At 47.4% G+C, this 16683-nt stretch overlaps 1 protein-coding gene across 2 annotated transcripts; it reads left to right on the top strand.

Annotated features, from left to right (window-relative positions):
• Window positions 1-2802: 2802 nt before the first annotated feature.
• On the top strand, window positions 2803-11978 carry C1R (complement C1r). Of its 2 annotated transcripts, none has more exons than XM_036116234.2 (11): window positions 2803-2958; window positions 3685-3913; window positions 5221-5413; window positions 5936-6082; window positions 6184-6380; window positions 6638-6785; window positions 6895-7016; window positions 8059-8137; window positions 8517-8672; window positions 10363-10437; window positions 10899-11978. In XM_036116234.2, coding segments are annotated over exons 1-11 (2118 nt in total). In that variant the 5' UTR covers window positions 2803-2956; the 3' UTR covers window positions 11669-11978. The 2 variants fall into 2 exon arrangements, with proteins under 2 accessions (XP_035972127.1, XP_035972119.1); XM_036116226.2 differs by lacking the exon at window positions 2803-2958 and adding an exon at window positions 3496-3593.
• Window positions 11979-16683: the final 4705 nt, after the last annotated feature.

Here is a 16683-nt window from a genome sequence, read left to right as displayed (position 1 = left end):
TTGGGCTCCCTACTCAGAGGAGAGCCTGCTTCTCCTTCTCCCTCTGTCTGCCACTCCCCCTGCTTGTACTCTCTCTCTCTCTCTCTCTCTCTCTGTTAAATAAATAAATAAATAAATAAATAAATAAATAAATAAAATCTTTAAAACCAATCAATCTTTTTTAAAAACACCCTAAAATACTAATCAGAAGTTGTGTTAGGTGGTAAAATTTTGGCTGTTTTGTTTTCCCCTATTCCTCCGTAATTGCTAAACTTTGTTAAATTTTATTTAATGAGCATGTATTCGTTTTATTTTGTTTTTATTACTAAAAAATGATGTTTCTCCCTGCCAAGGCAAAAAATATATATCTATAGCTATAGATCTATATAGATCTAGATGTCTAGATATATCCACATAAGGTAACCTACCATTACTTTAAGAGAGAAACTTTTTTTCTCCAGAACCAAAACCTAAGAAGAATAAACAATAAAATAGACAATGTCTTCGATACTGGTCTTTATTTTTTTTTAAGATTTTATTTATTTATTTGACAGAGAGAGAGAGACAGGGAGAGAGGGAACACAAGCAGGGGTAGTGGGAGAGGAAGAAGCAGGCTCCCCGCTGAGCGGGGAGCCCGTTGCGGGACTCGATCCCAGGACCCTGAGATCATGACCTGAGCCGAAGCAGACGCTTAATGACTGAGCCGCCCAGGCACCCCTGATACTGATCTTTATTTTATATATATATATATATTTTTTTTTTTTTAAGATTTTATTTTATTTATTTGACAGAGAGAAGCACAGCAAGAGAGGGAACACAAGCAGGGGGAGTGGGAGAGGGAGAAGCAGGCTTCCCGCCGAGCAGGGAGCCCAATGTGGGGCTCGATCCCAGGACCCTGAGATCATGACCTGAGCCGAAGGCAGACGCTCAACGGCTGAGCCACCCAGGTGCCCCTCATACTGATCTTTAAACCAGTGCAGGAGTAATCTTCATATGGCTGTTTCTTCTTTCTGTCCTTGGTGTAAGTCAACAGTATACGACAAATGTGCAAGTAAAGGTTCCTTTGAGTGGCCCGGCAGAGAGGAGGCCGGCCTGGGACTGAGCTGATGAAGCCCAGGTTTGTCACTTTGCAGCCATGTTGTATGATACTCAGAATCCCTGGGATGAATAGGAGAACTTCAGCTAAGAATTACCTTCCTGGACCACCTGCTCCTACCTGTGATCTCCTCCATATTGCCTCCACTATGAACACAACACACACACGCACACACAGTGTTGTCAAAATGCTAATGTGCAATTTGCGAGACAAGATTCCCCTTCTTGGGGCGCTTGGGTGGCTCAGTCATTAAGCGTCTGCCTCCAGCTCAGGTCATGATCTCAGGGTCCTGGGATCGAGCCCCACATCGGGCTCCTTGCTCAGCGGGAGCCTGCTTCTCCCTCTGCCCGCCGCTCCCCCTGCTTGTGAGCTCTCTCTCTGACAAATAAATAAATAAAATCTTAAAAAAAAAAAAAATTCCCCTTCTTCTTCGTCTCCTCATCTAGTCCTTATCCTTCTCCTCTATCTTTTGTCTTTTCTGACCTGACCAGGTCATGGGTCATGTCACAGATTATGTCATGGATCAGCCCTGCCATCAGATTCGATTCTCAGCTCTGACATTTAGGCCTGCTGGAGGAACCTCCACACCTTGGTTGACTTCGCATCTTCCTGTACCTGCTCTCTAACCACATTCAGTGAGGCCTTGGTCATTGCCTAATGGTGAACTGCCCCATCTTTGTGAGTCCTTGCAATCCATTGCTTGGGAAAGTACCTGGCATATTAAATAAGTAGTCCATACATGGATGAATGAGGGGGTAGGTGGGTGGAGGGAAAGAGGGTTTAATCCAATTGGAGAAACAAGCAGGATAGACTACAAAGGTCCACGACTCGGAGGCCAGCTCTGCCTGAGCCTCCCTCTGGAATCGAACGCCATAGGGTATTTGAGCCATGGAGAGTTGAGGAAGAAAGGCTTCCACAGCGAGCAAACTTTCAAATTAGGAGACTATGGCCTGGAACACAGGAGAGACAAAACCTCCCTCCCTCCCAGGGGCCTACTTTCTTTCAGAAAAGACCAAGTCACTGTCGGTGTGCAGACATACTGTCTGCCTGGTCCTAGGCAACCGTGACTCTCAGGGGTTCAAACACTTGACCAGATGCCGAGAAGAAGGGGATGTTTCTACCCTCGCTCAGCTTCCCTTGCCTCTCTAAGAACCAAGTTCACGGGCAGGTCTGAGTTCACTGAAGTGAGGAGGAAGGGTCTTAAGACAGACCCTAGTGCTGCTGTAGGGTCACCCTGATAAGCACCCCGTGTCCCATGTTTAAGTGTCATTCATGGGAAAGGAGGCTGGGGCCCCAGTGCAACCAAACTCTGTTCTCTTCTGTCCGCTCCTGCCATGCCCTCTCTGCCTCGTGGTTCCTGTCACACCAACCTGGACATTAAAACCCTGGCCATTCCCGGGTGAGTAAGGGCAGGAAGAACCGGATTAATGGAACAGGGCACTGCAGAAAAGAGAGTACCCCCTCAACTGCGATTTCCGTTCCCTTTGGCATCGGGACCTTGTAAACACAGCAGCAGTCCCTGAAGAAAGGGAGAATTCAGATCAGATATAGAAACCGAGAAGTCTGGGTTTCCAACCAAAGGCTTTCTCCATTCTGAAAAACTCGGGCCCATCTCCTTAGCCTTCCCCAGGCACGCCAGCAGGTGGCACCACCATCAGGGATTTCAAAACCAAAACTACATTAAACTGGAAAGATTTTTTTTCCGTTTTGTTTATGCAAATAGTTCCTTCCCTACAACATTCCTCCGGGAATGGTCCCCTCCTTCCCCTCCACAGTCATTCCCTCCCCCTTGCCTCCCCTGCATGACCGCTCTCTCCCTCAACACAGAGTGGATGAAGACACTGTCAGGAGAGTCCAGGATCCAAAAACAAGACTTGAGAAATGTGAGTAAGGCTGATGGGGCCCCGGGAGGGTGGGAGAAGCCAGAGGAGAGAATCCTGGGCATGGGAGGCAACCCTGCTCCCAAATTCATTCAGGGGGACGGGAACACCCCTCCCTCCCCATATGCCTTACCTATTCCCGTAGGCACACACGTGCTTATGCAAACACATACCCCACCATCCCTCCTCCTGAGGAGGAGACCTTAGACCCATGAGGCGATGGCCATGTTCCCTTCTTCCTCCTAACTCATGGCAGGGGAGCAGCAAGATGAAGGGATCCACTGTGCCCAGGAGGGGTGTGCTCTGTGCATGACTCCATATTCCATAGGCCGTTTCTCCCAGAGGTCTTTGCTGAGCCTTTGGGAGTCCCATCAGAGAGCCATGACTGGAAACCCTCACCCTCCATTAACTGGTCCCAAGCCAGCCCTATTCCAGGAAGGGGAGGGGAGTGGTGGGAGAGGGCAGGGGAGGAGGATGGGGAGGGAGGTGCAGGGAGTGTGATGACCTCTAGACTGGACATTACCCAGGGGGAGGAACACCCAATGCAGCGGCTGCAGAGGCCAGGCTCTCCACTTCACCACCCCCACCTAGAACATCTCTACGAGGCCTAGAATGGCCAGAAAGGAAAATGCCAAGCGGTAGGACCGTCCCAACCCCCACCCCAGTCACTGCCCAAACGGCAGGGTGCCGCAGCCCTCCAGCACTAGACACCCACTTTCTTGTCGGCAGGTGCCTCTTATACCTCCTGGTGCCCATCCTGTTCTGCCGCGTGGGAGGCTCCATCCCCGTTTCGCAGAAGCTCTTTGGGGAGGTGACATCTCCTCTGTACCCCAAGCCTTACCCCAACAACTTTGAGAAAACCACTGTGATCACAGTGCCCACAGGATTCAGAGTGAAGCTCATCTTCTGGCAGTTTGACCTGGAGCCTTCTGAAGGCTGTTTGTATGACTATGTCAAGGTAGGGAATCAGGTTGGGAGGGCAGAGGGAGAGCTGGGTGTCTCTGGAAACTGAGGACTTGTGCTCTAATCACCCTGGATAGCATTCCCCACCCATGGACACAGCCCCAGCCCTGCAAGAGCTAATGGCCAAGTGAAGTTCGGAGAGTCTGGTGACACCATGGATGGGGTGTCCACTGGATTTAGAGGCCCTTGGTGAGCACTGAAGGGAGAAACACAGAGGAGGGAATGTGCAGGCCCCACTTCCAGGAAATTTACTGTCTATAGGAGTCAGAAAAACCTTCTCCATCAGCTAACTTGCTGGGAGTCTGTGGAAAATGGCTGTGCCCCAGTTTCCCTGTTTCCGTGTAGAATATCACCATGGCTGCCTTCCTAAACAGGAATATGGGGAAGAGAAACGTGTGTGGTGGTAGCTCAAGCATAAGCTTCAGCAAGGTCAATGGGCTCAGTCTCCTCACCTCTGTGACAGCCAAGTGTGCCTTCCCAGTCTCAACTTTCTATATCAATAAAAATGAGATTCTAGATTCAGGATTCAAGTAGAGTCTACACACATGCAGTAAATACCATTCCCAGGAGACCCTCTGGAGGTTATGAGAGAATAACATGAAAATGATACATCTTCTAGCCCAGAGGACTGGAGAAGTTTGCAGGGTTGGGGGGAGGGGTCTTGGTGGCAGGGATGGTGAGGGATGGGGTGGGGGCAGGATGTCTTCCACTTCTGAGGAGTTAAAGAACCTATGAGCAAAGAGATAAGGGAAGTCCGGTGATGCTAGCCCGTGCGAAGGCTGGAGAGGCTCCCACTCAGCTGAGTATACCAGGAGGCATGTGGCTGGACGTGAAAGGTTTGCATAAGGTGGGATAACTGGACAGAAAATAAAGCAGACCACTTAGGAATGAAGCTCCAGGAATGAAGGGATCCAGGAATGAAGGGATGCTAAAGGCTGTGTGGAGAAAACCAGGATTCCAGTGGAAGATGAGCATGGGAGGTGGTGGAGACAAAGGAAGGTCTGAAACATGCCAGGGGACAGAGAACAGGGAAGGGGCGATGTACCAGGCACAGGATAACATGCCAGGAGTTAGCCACCAAAGACTCAACAGATGGAAGTCACCGGGGGAACAAAAAGAAAGCAAGTCATGGAGAGACAGTTTACAACAGCCAGAGCCCCGCAGGTAGAGACCAGATGGAAGCTGGTCCAGCAGGGGGGCACGACTCACTCTTTGGGACAAGAGGAAGACTTCTGCAGACCTTCCACCCAGGACATGTCTCCTCAACTGCTCTTCTTCCCACCCTTTGTCCTTTCTCCACAGATCTCTGCTGACAAAAAAACTCTGGGGAGGTTCTGTGGGCAAGTGGGTTCTCCACTGGGCAACGCCCCAGAAGCAAAGGAATTTATGTCTCAAGGGAACAAGATGCAGCTGACCTTCCACACGGACTTCTCCAATGAGGAGAATGGCACCATTATGTTCTATAAGGGCTTCCTGGCCTATTACCAAGCTGTGGGTGAGTGGCCCCGGGTGCCTTTTTTCCTGGCCTTAGGCATGTTGTATGGGGACCAGAAAAGGGGAATCCTGAATCCATTGAAGCAGGAAGCCTGTCCTTCCTTATTTTTTCTCCTCAAAAGAGCTTTTTCCAGGAGAGGACTGCCAACCTAGATTCTGTTACGGTGGGGTAGTTCCCAGAAAGCATTAGAGAGGCCTGAAATTGGGGCGCCTGCATGTCTCAGTCAGTTAAGTGTCTGATTCTTGGTTTTGGCTCAGGTCATGATCTCAGGTCATGAGATTGACCCCCGTGTCCGGCTCTGCACTGGGTATGGAGCCTGCTTAAGATTTCCTCTCTCCCTCTGTCCCTTCCCACACCACCACCCCCCCCCCCAAAAAAAGAGAGAGAGAGGCCTGGAGATGATTCCAGGTGGCCAGGAGATGATTTTGTCTTTAGGCCTCTGGTGACTGACCTCTCTGAGAGCAGAGCCATGACAGAAGTCCCCGGCAGGAATTTAACCCTTCCTTCTGGAATGTCTTCCAGACCTCGATGAATGTGCTTCCCAGCGAAACTCAGTTGAGGAGAATCTCCAGCCCCAGTGCCAGCACCTGTGTCACAACTATGTTGGTGGCTACTTCTGTTCCTGCCATCCAGGCTATGAGCTTCAGAAGGACAGGCATTCCTGCCAGGGTAAGCTTGGGGCACTGTGGGAGGGAGGCAGGGACCGAGCAAGGGCGTGTGGGGCCAGTCAGAGAGCGCCCAGTGACCCCCATCCGGCTCTGCTCTCACAGCCGAGTGCAGCAGTGAGCTGTACACAGAGCCATCTGGGTACATCACCAGCCTGGAGTACCCCCAGCCCTACCCACCTGACCTGCGTTGCAACTACAGCATCCGGGTGGAGCGCGGCCTCACCCTCCACGTCAAGTTCCTGGAGCCTTTTGAAATCGATGACCACCAGCAAGTACACTGCCCCTATGACCAGCTACAGGTACAGCCATCCTACTCCCTGAGACTCTCCCTTCCTCCCCTTCCACTCCCCGCATCCCTGCTTCCCGCTATATCCTCTGGCCAATTGGGACAGGAATGACCAACCTCACACACAGGCTAGGCAAGTGGATCCTGGGGATCCCTTTTCTCCTCCAGCTGAAAACATACACACAAAGCAGAGTTCCCACCACCACCATCATCCTAGCCCAGTGGGAAAATGTCTGAATTAGAGAGATGGCCCTCCATCTTCCCCACCAGATCTATGCCAACGGGAAGAACATCGGCGAGTTCTGTGGGAAACAAAGACCCGCTGACTTTGACAGCAACAGCAATGCGGTGGATCTGCTGTTCTTCACAGATGACTCGGGGGACAGCCGAGGCTGGAAGCTGCATTATACCACTGAAAGTAAGGTTGCCTGGGGGCCTCTCTCACTGGCCAGCAACAGGGCAGAATCAGATGGGTCAAAAGAAGGACAGTGGCTCTGAAATAAACATGTCCTCTGGTCTCCCAACAGTCATCAAGTGCCCCCAGCCCAAGACCCTAGACAAGTTCACCATCATCCAGAACCTACAGCCGCAATACCAGTTCCGTGACTACTTCATCGCCACTTGCCAACAAGGCTACCAGCTTGTGGAGGTAAGAGCCTGAGGCTGACGGGAGAGAGCTGGCCCAGCCCTCTAGGAGCAATTCAGGCGGGTAGGTTCATATCAGATTTAGGCTCAGCCCCAGCTGGATTCACACATGTTTGAGCTGGAAGATCACCCGGTCTACCTGCTCTCAAACTTGACTACACACTGAAAACACTTCGAATTTTAAAAACACTGTTGTCTGGGTCCCCTGCAAGAGACTGATTCCATTGGTCTGGAGTGCAGCTAGGATTACTTACAGCTACCCAGGTGATTCTAATGTGCAGCCAAGTTTGTGAACTACTGGCCTAGCATAATAATGGTAGGATTTAGGAACTGACAAGGCAGGGTGGAGTGCAAGAAGTGACTCACTCAACATCACAGTGATTTTGTACAGCAGGAACTAGAACCAAATCTCCTACCTCGTGCCCCAGGGCTTTTTTATGCACGATGGTGTTCTCACCCTGGGCCCACCACCATGTCCTCAGCTTTGCAGGCTCAGGAAAGACCATGGCTTTATTGGTTAATTTCACAAAAGCTGGTAAACTAAAATGCTATTTAAAAAAATATATACAATTGGAGGGACCCCTGAGGCTACCAAGCTTGTTATTTTTTAAATTTAAAATTGTGGGGTTCAGGGGCACCTGGCTGACTCAGTCCATAGAGCATGCGACTCTAGATTTCAGGGTCGTGAGTTCGAGCCCCATGTTGGGCATGGAGCCTACATAAAATAAAATAAAATAAAATAAAACAAAACAAAATTGTGGGTGTCAACTGGACCGTAGTGGAAGCAGGCAAGAGTCTAGAGAGAGGATTATCGAGTCTGACAATCAGCCCTTGCTCTGACTTTCCGCTGTGTGATTCAGTGCTCCCATCTGCAACTCTGGTCTGAGAAGAACAAAGGAGCCACATCCATGGGGGTGCTGAGGTCTGAGAGCCTGAGAGATAGCCTTGCATTCCCTGCTGCTCCAGTGCGGGAAAGGCAGGTAGGGAACCACAGTGCCTCCTTGTGTTAATGACACCTCTATCTCTCTCTGCCTCTTCTCATACAGGGAAACCAGGTGCTGCTCTCCTTCACAGCTGTCTGTCAGGATGATGGCACCTGGCATCGTGCCATGCCCAGGTGCAAGAGTAAGTCACAACTCAGCAGGTGTCTGCCCCTGGGGAGCTCCCACCACCACCCCAGTCATGGAGACCTAGGCTGTGGCAGGAAGAGAGGATGTGGACTAAGCCTCTCCCCAAAACACCCTCCCCCTCACTTGTCCCTTGAAGCCTATGGCCCACCTCAGGAACCGGTCAACTCTCAAGTGAGCAGTGTTGGTGGGCTCTACCCAGAACTGAATTTCACTCCATCTAGTTCCCATCCTTCACAAGTGCCCCCCCCCCCCGCCACTGACCGTATTTCCCTAAGGTTCTCAACCTGTTCTATGGGCAGAAAACTCAGGTTCTTCCCACTGACGTTCTAATACCGTCACTCTCAGCTCTCATACGGCCCTGTGTTCTCTCCAAGTCAAGGACTGTGGGCCACCCCGAAGCCTGACTAACGGGGCCTTCAATTATGCCACCACAAAGGGGGTGAACACCTACCAGGCCCGTATCCAGTACTACTGCCAGGAGCCATATTATAAGATGCATACCAGAGGCGGCATCAGCGAGACCGCGCGAGGTAGGGACCCATGCAAATGGCAGCCTTCTCCCTTCCATCTTCTCAAGACATCCTCTGAGATTTTTCCAACATAATCCCTAGGGGATGCATATTGAGGTATCTGCCCTGGACATTGGCTTCAGGGGCCTAAAGTACAGTGCCAAGAGGCAACTAGTAGGGTTGAAGGAGGCACCTGAGCTGATACAAAGAAAGTCTTAAATTTCATAAACAGTCAGCTCCCTCTCACCACCACCATGACCATTACTACTGCCACCCCCGCAAGCACCATCATCATCCCCATCTCTACCACCACCAACACCACCACCATCATGACCAACCCCCACCTCTGCCACCACCAACACCACCACCCCACCCCCACCACCATCATTATCACCATCCCCACCTCCACCACCATCATCACCATCACCACCACCATTATGACCAACCCCCACCTCTACCACCGCCACCAACACCACCACCACACCCCCACCACCATCATTACCACCATCATGACCAACCCCCACCTGTACCACCACCATCAACACCACCACCACACCCCCACCACCATCATCACCACCATCATGACCAACCCCCACCTCTACCACCACCATCAACACCACCACCCCACCCCCACCACCATCATTATCACCATCCCCACCTCCACCACCATCATCACCATCACCACCACCATCATGACCAACCCCCACCTCTACCACCGCCATCAACACCACCACCACACCCCCACCACCATCATCACCACCATCATGACCAACCCCCACCTCTACCACCACCATCAACACCACCACCCCACCACTACCACCACCATCCCCACCTCCACCACCATCATCACCATCATCGCCACACCACCATCATGACGAACCCCCACCTCCACCACCACCATCACCACCAGCATCACCACCACCACCACAACCACACTGCAGCTATGTGGGACTTCCCCAACATTCTCCCCACATACCCCTCAGGCTACTATGTTGTGATTTTTTTGCAACAAATGACTCTCAAACTCATCTTCAAAACTTTTCTTTAAAATGAAATAAATCACATGCTTCATAGATTTAAAACATCAAAAAGAAAAAAGAAAAAAATCTTATATATAGATTATATGGTATTATTTAAGAGCTTAGCTTTGAAGTCAGACAGTCTTCAGTTTGCATCTTCGTTCTGGAACTTAGAAGTTATGTGACCCTGTGCAAATTATTTAAGCTCAGTTTCCTCATCCAAAAAAATGAGGATAATAATGCATCCCTGAAAGTGTCACTGTGGTGCTTAAATGAAATAATATAGACAAAGTGCTTAGCAACAAGCATGGTACACTGTCAGCAATCAGAGCACGTAGCTACCATTATCATCTACTATCCCACTACCAAGATGCAGTCACTGATAAGATTTTCATATGTTCCTTCCAGTTTTTATGTCTACTTTCACAAATAGGGATCACATCAAACATAGAGTTAAGTATTCTGATTTTTTCACTGAACATTAAAACAAAAATATATGTAGGGAGCCTTTCCCCTCTCCACACTTTTGATAGTCCATCCTTATGTATTTGAACCTCTCCCTTTGATCCTTGTCCTTGTTGGTTCCGAATCTCCCGTCTCCCCGTCCCACATATTCAGTGCTCGTTGGCCTCTGGGACCTGGTTTCCCTGCCCACCACCTCCCAGCCTGATCATAGCCCCCTTTGCTCTCAGGGGCCTATACCTGCACAGCGGAGGGCATATGGAAGAATGAATGGGAAGGATCGAAGATTCCTCGGTGTTTGCCAGGTTGGTGGAAGCTCTCCAGGGCCATCCCCAGTGCATTTTGCAGCCCTGCAGAGCCTCAGGAAAAGCATGCACAGAGAATGAAGACAAAGTGAATGGAGAGACACTCCAGCTTGAGGTCAAAAATAGAAAAAAGGAATAAGGGGAAGAGGGGAGGAGATATTCCAGGAGAAAGGGAGAAAGGAACCCAGAGAACCAGAGTCAGTCCTGACATTCCTGCTTTTTCACTGAGCAGATGCGAAGTCAGGGAATAAAAATAGCAAGAAAACCCCCCAGGAAGAAATAAAAAGAACAAGGAGAAGAGGCTGACAAAAGACCAAAGACAGCGGGTGTGGGAATGGGAGGAGAAAGAGGAAAGAGCCCAGAGCCGAAAGAGGGGTTATAGGGGGAACTGACTGACCACAGAAGGGAAGAGGGTGGGCCCGGCCTGACTTGTCCTTGCCTTCCCTGTCTCTCCTCTCCAGTGTGTGGGAAACCCGTCCACCCTGTGGAACAGAAGCAGCGTATCATTGGGGGGCAAAAAGCCAAGTTAGGCAACTTCCCCTGGCAGGCCTTCACCAACATCTATGGGCGAGGGGGTGGAGCCCTGCTGGGCGACCGCTGGATCCTCACAGCTGCCCACACCCTCTACCCCAAGGATCATGAAGCACAAGGCAATGCCACCGTGGATGTGTTCCTGGGCCACATAAGCGTGGAAGAGATCACGAAACTAGCAAACCACCCTGTCCGCAGGGTCAGCATCCACCCAGACTACCGCCAGGATGAGTCCCACAATTTTGAGGGGGACATTGCCCTCTTGGAGCTGGAAAATAGTGTCACCCTGGGCCCCAACCTCCTCCCCATCTGCCTCCCTGACAACGAGACCTTCTATGACAGGGGCCTCATGGGCTATGTCAGTGGTTTTGGGATAATGGAGGAGAGGCTTTCTTATGACCTCAAGTTTATCCGCCTGCCCGTAGCTAAGCGAGAGGCATGTGAGAACTGGCTCCGGAAAAACAAGAGGAACGATGTGTTTTCTCAAAACATGTTCTGTGCTGGGGACCCATCTCTAAAGCAGGACGCCTGTCAGGGGGATAGTGGAGGGGTCTTTGCAGTGAAGGATGAGCACAACGATCGCTGGGTGGCCACGGGCATAGTCTCCTGGGGCATCGGGTGCAGCAGGGGCTACGGCTTCTACACCAAATTACTCAACTATGTGGACTGGATCAAGAAGGAGATGGAGGGGGAGGACTGAGCCCAGAATTCACTAGGGCAGAATCCAGAGGGCAGTGCATAAAAAAAAAAAAAATTATCTGACCAGTTATTGATAACCACTAAGAATCCATATTAAAATCACTGATGCAGAAAAACCCCGTGTGAAATAAATGCTCTTTTCTATAACCCCATCCCTGTTTGTCACCTAAAACAACCCAAAAGTCATCTTTCTTTCCTCTAAGGATTACAGAAGATATATTCCACAATCTCTACTTATCATTGTTCTCTTCCATTTTTGTACCATTGGATAATTGAAACTCTTTCCAAATAAAATTTTATGAGAAATTCCAGTGTGCTTGGGATGCCTGGGTGGCTCAGGTTAAGCATCTGCCTTCGGCTCAAGTCATGATCCCTGTGTCCGGGGATTGAGTCCCACATCAGGGAGCAGGGAGTCTGCTTCTCCCTCTGCCTGCCTCTCCCCCTGTTTGGGCGCACGTGCTCTCTCTCCCTCTCTCTCTTGCTCTCTGGCAAATAAACAAATAAAATCTTTAAAAAAAAAGAAAGAAAGAAATTCCAGTGTGCAAAATGAGTTAAAAGCAGTATTCAATCGATATAAAAATATTTAGTAAGATCGTATTTAAAATAGGAAGGCAGGGGCACCTGGGTGGGCCAGTCAGTTAAGCATTCTTGATCTCAGCTCAGGTCTTGACCTCAGGGTTGTGAGTTCAAGCCCTGCGTTGGGCTCCACGTTGGGTGTGGAGCCTACTTAAAAAAAAAAATACTTAGGAAGGAAATAAGAACAAAAAAGTTTATGCACACATTTTTAATTAGGGTTGTAGATAAAATTTATTTCTTTTTTTAAAAGATTTTATTTATTTATTTGAGAGAGAGAGTGAGAGAGAGAGCACTAGAGCAGGGTGAGTGAGGGGCAGAGGGAGAAGTGGAATCCCCGCTGAGCAGGGAGCCAGATGCTGGGCTAGATCCCAGGACTCTGGGATCATGACCTGAGCCGAAGGCAGACACCCAACTGACTGAGCCACCCAGGTGCCCCAATAACAATTTATTTCTAATTTTGTTTTGATTGTACGATATGAAGAAAATCCTGATTATCCCACGCAGGTAGTTGCAAATTTAACAGGTTTTTTTAAAAAGCTCACTTTCCAATCTCTAAATATTTCTCTCTCTCTCTTTTTTAAAGATTTTATTTAAGTAATCTCTACACCCAGTGTGGAGCTCAAACTCACAACTCTGAGGTCAAGAGTTAGATGCTCCGCTGACTGAGCCAGTCAGGCGCCCCTCTAAATATTCTATAAGAAGAGGAGTGGTATGAAATTTTTGTTTCCAAGTTGAAAGATTAACAATATTTTCAAATAACTTGTATTACTTGAGGCATATTTAAAGGTCAGAGAAAGACCCAAAACTTAGGATAAGCATTGTAGGTATTTATAATAGAATATTATCATGATGCTATTGAACAACTGACTCTTCTGGACTTGTTTGAACAACTTTACATGAACTGACATACACAGGCCTGAATTTAAAAAGACCAATGCAGGGACACCTGGTAGCTCAGTCAGTTGACCATCTGACTGTTGGTTTCAGCTCAGGGCATAATCTCAGGGTCTTGAGGTCGAGCCCCACATCGGGCTTCACGCTCAGCACAGAGTCTGCTGGAGATTCTGTCTCTCCCTCTGCCCCTCCCCCTGCTTATGTTCTCTCTCTAAATAAACAAACAAACAAATAAATAAATAAAGTCTTTTTAAAATAATAAAAAATAAAAATAAGTAAAAAATTAGAAGACCAGTGCAGAGTCAAAGCCTTTTCCAAGTAATGAGAATTTTTAAGTCCAAATGCAGGTCCACAATCCCTTATCTGACACTCTCAGGGCCAAATGCCTTTAGTATTCAAGATCTTACAGGATTCAGAAATGTAACATACTGTCTATTATGTGATGTCCCCAGCAGGGTCTAGGGTAGCACTCTAAGGCAACAAAACAGAGGAATAATTCTTCTGAAAAACATTTTAATATTCACAGTATATGAGATAGATAAAGACTCTAAACAGCTACCCTTCAGGTCAGGTTTTGCCACTGAATAACTTTTGGTGCCAAACTATTAAAACACTCTCAGTTTTTAAGAGCACTTCAGAGGTCAGGATTGTGGACTTCAGGATTGCGGACATGGCAGAAATGACAGGAAAACATTTTCTTGTATAGTCTACACAAAAGCATCCACAAGTGGTATGCAGTGTGTTTGAGGAGCACACGCTGATTTCAGTAACTTAGTATTTTTCAGAAGTGAAGCACCTCCAGGATTCCAATGGAGATGGGAATGGAGGTGGGGAAGGAGCCGGAAGTGGTGAGAACAGAAACTGAAACGAAAATGAAAATATTGAACTATTTCTAAGGTTCCTGGCAAAGTTAAGAATCTGAGTTCTTTGTTCTTATTGTAGTCTTCAAAGGTGATCCCAGCAGAGTCCAGTGACTGCTCTGATCCTCCTGGACCCCATGCCCCTCCTCCAAAGTCCTATGCAGCTTATCCTTCAAGTGACCGGAACAAAAAAAATAAGGCTAAAACCAATGTCCTATGAATAGACATCAGAAAAGAAAATACAAATTAAGGTTAAGCTTTGGGGCTTAAGCTAACTCATAGAAAAGAAAATACTTAAATTAAGACACCATCTTTTTAGCTGTAAGATTGGCAATGATAATATACTCTGTTGGTGAAGATGTAGAGAGAACAGTCACTCATGCGTTACTTGTTGGAGTGTGAATGGTACAAACTCTGTAAGGAGCAATTTGGCAACATGCAATCAAAACCACAAATGCACATGCCTCTGACCCAGCAATTCCACTTCTAGGAATTTTTCTCACAGATATTCTCAATGAGATAAATGACATAGGTACAAGGCTAGTCATCAAAGCACTGCATATGATAGCAAAGCATTAGAATCCTGAATTCTGAAAGGTCTGGTACCAAAGTTTCAGTTATATTATGGAATATCCAAATAATGAAATACAATGTAGCCATTCAATCTTTAAATGAAAAACATAAAAAGCAAGACAGTGTGTATAAAGTACTACTATATAAAAGAGGAGTGGGTGTACATTGCTTTTATAAGTATAAAATATTGCTGGAAAGATATACAAGAAACAATGGTGGTTTCTAGGGGAGGGCAGTAGTAAGAAGAAAAGTTATTACTCTATACTCTTCCAATCTTTCAAATTTTGAGTCATGTAGATGCATTATCTAGTCAAAAAATAGAGAAATAGAGCTCTATTAAGATATTCTTTAATTTAAAAAAAATTCAAAAGGGTAACTTCATTGAGAAGGTGGACATTTGGCAAAGATTGAAGGAAGTTAGATATTCAGAGATCTAGGGGCTCCTGGGTGGCTCAGATGGTTAAGCGTCTGCCTTCTGCTTGGGTCATGATCCCAGAGTCCTGGGATCGAGACCTGCATGGGGCTCCCTGCTCAGTGGGGACCCTGCTTCTCCCTCTCCTTCTCCTGCTCCCCCTGCTTGTGCTCTCTGACTCTCTCTGTCAAATAAATAAATAAAATCTTTAAAAAAAAAAAAAAGATATTCAGAGATCTAAGAAAAGACATTCCAGGAAGAGAAAACAGCTAGTGCAAAGGTCCTGAGGCAAGAATATGCTTGATCCATTAGAGAATTGCAGAGGCGGCCAATGCAGAATAATGTGAACTTACATTTTCAAAGGCTCACTCTGGCTGCTGAATTGAGGTCAGATTGCAGGTGGGAAAGGGCATAAAGAGGACCAGTTAGGAAGCAATTACGATAATACAGGCAAGAAGTGATGGTAGCTCAGACCAAGTGGTAGCAGTGGAAGTGATGTAAAGTAGTCATATTATGGATAAAATTTGCAGGAGGAACCAGTAGGTTTCCTGATGGAAAATATACTGGAGAGAGCTGAATGAGAAAAAGAGAGAAGTCAACTAGATGCAGAAGATTACAAGAGGAGGAGGTCTGATGAAAAACATAAGGAGGTCCCTTTTGCACATGTTGAATTTCAGATGCCTATTAGATTAGGGCCAAGATGGAGTAACAGGGATTAGATTTACCCACCTTCCTGAAACAACAAACAACAGCAACAACAAAAACATCAAATATATGAAACAATAATTCTCGAGACATTAAATTTCAAGTAACAAAGGACAATGGTTGCCCTATGATTGCCCCAGCTTACTTCCTTGAGACAGTTTCCACGCTGAGGTACTGGAAGGAGAAACCCAGGTAGCACTTAGATCACTCCCTGGGTTGAGCCAAAAGTGCAGGGAGACCAAGGCTATTGAAATTCACAGAACTGAGGATCAGAGAGAAGAAAGCCACAAAGAGAGAACTCCAGAGATCTGCAGAAGAGTCCTACAATTTTCTCACCCATATGTGAGAAAATTATTCAAGGATAGAGAAAAAAGCTGTATGACACGATTATATGGAACAGTAGCAGGCAATCAGCAAGGCTAGGAAAAGTGCTGATCCCACCAGCCAGACTGAATTCATGGGGCATTAGGCAGGGGATGCAGAAAGGTCTTGCCTCAGTGGTAGGGAACAATTAGCCCTAGATTAAATGCTGCTCTGGTCCTATCTAACAAATGTTAAAAGTAAGACCCAAAAGGATCAAACCGTTTCCGAGTAACTTAACTGAGTCCCAGAACAACGCTCCAGAATATTTATAGAATTACAAAAATATCCAGCACCCAACAAGATAAAATTCACAAAATCTGGCAACCAATCAAAGGATATGAGGCATACAAAGGAGCAGGAAAATATGACCCATAACGAGAAGAAAAATCCATCAAAACCAAGCAAAAACTGACATATGTAAGATTAGAAGACTGGACATTAAAACAATTGCTATAACTTCATCTTATGTGTTCAGAAAATTAAATAAATGTCCACTAGACACCCAAAAAGAGATGCTGAATATGCTGCTTGATGTATAAATTTGGGGTTGAAGGGAGAAGTCTAAGCTAAAAATGCAAAGTTTGGAGTCATTGGTAGGTATATAGATGGGTGTTTAAAGCCACAAGGTCGAAT

The sequence above is a fragment of the Halichoerus grypus genome, chromosome 6 (assembly GCF_964656455.1).
Source record: "Halichoerus grypus chromosome 6, mHalGry1.hap1.1, whole genome shotgun sequence".
Taxonomy (NCBI): domain Eukaryota; kingdom Metazoa; phylum Chordata; class Mammalia; order Carnivora; family Phocidae; genus Halichoerus; species Halichoerus grypus.
The sequence above is the reverse complement of the archived record's forward strand: the minus strand, read 5'-3'. Positions and strand labels throughout refer to the sequence as shown.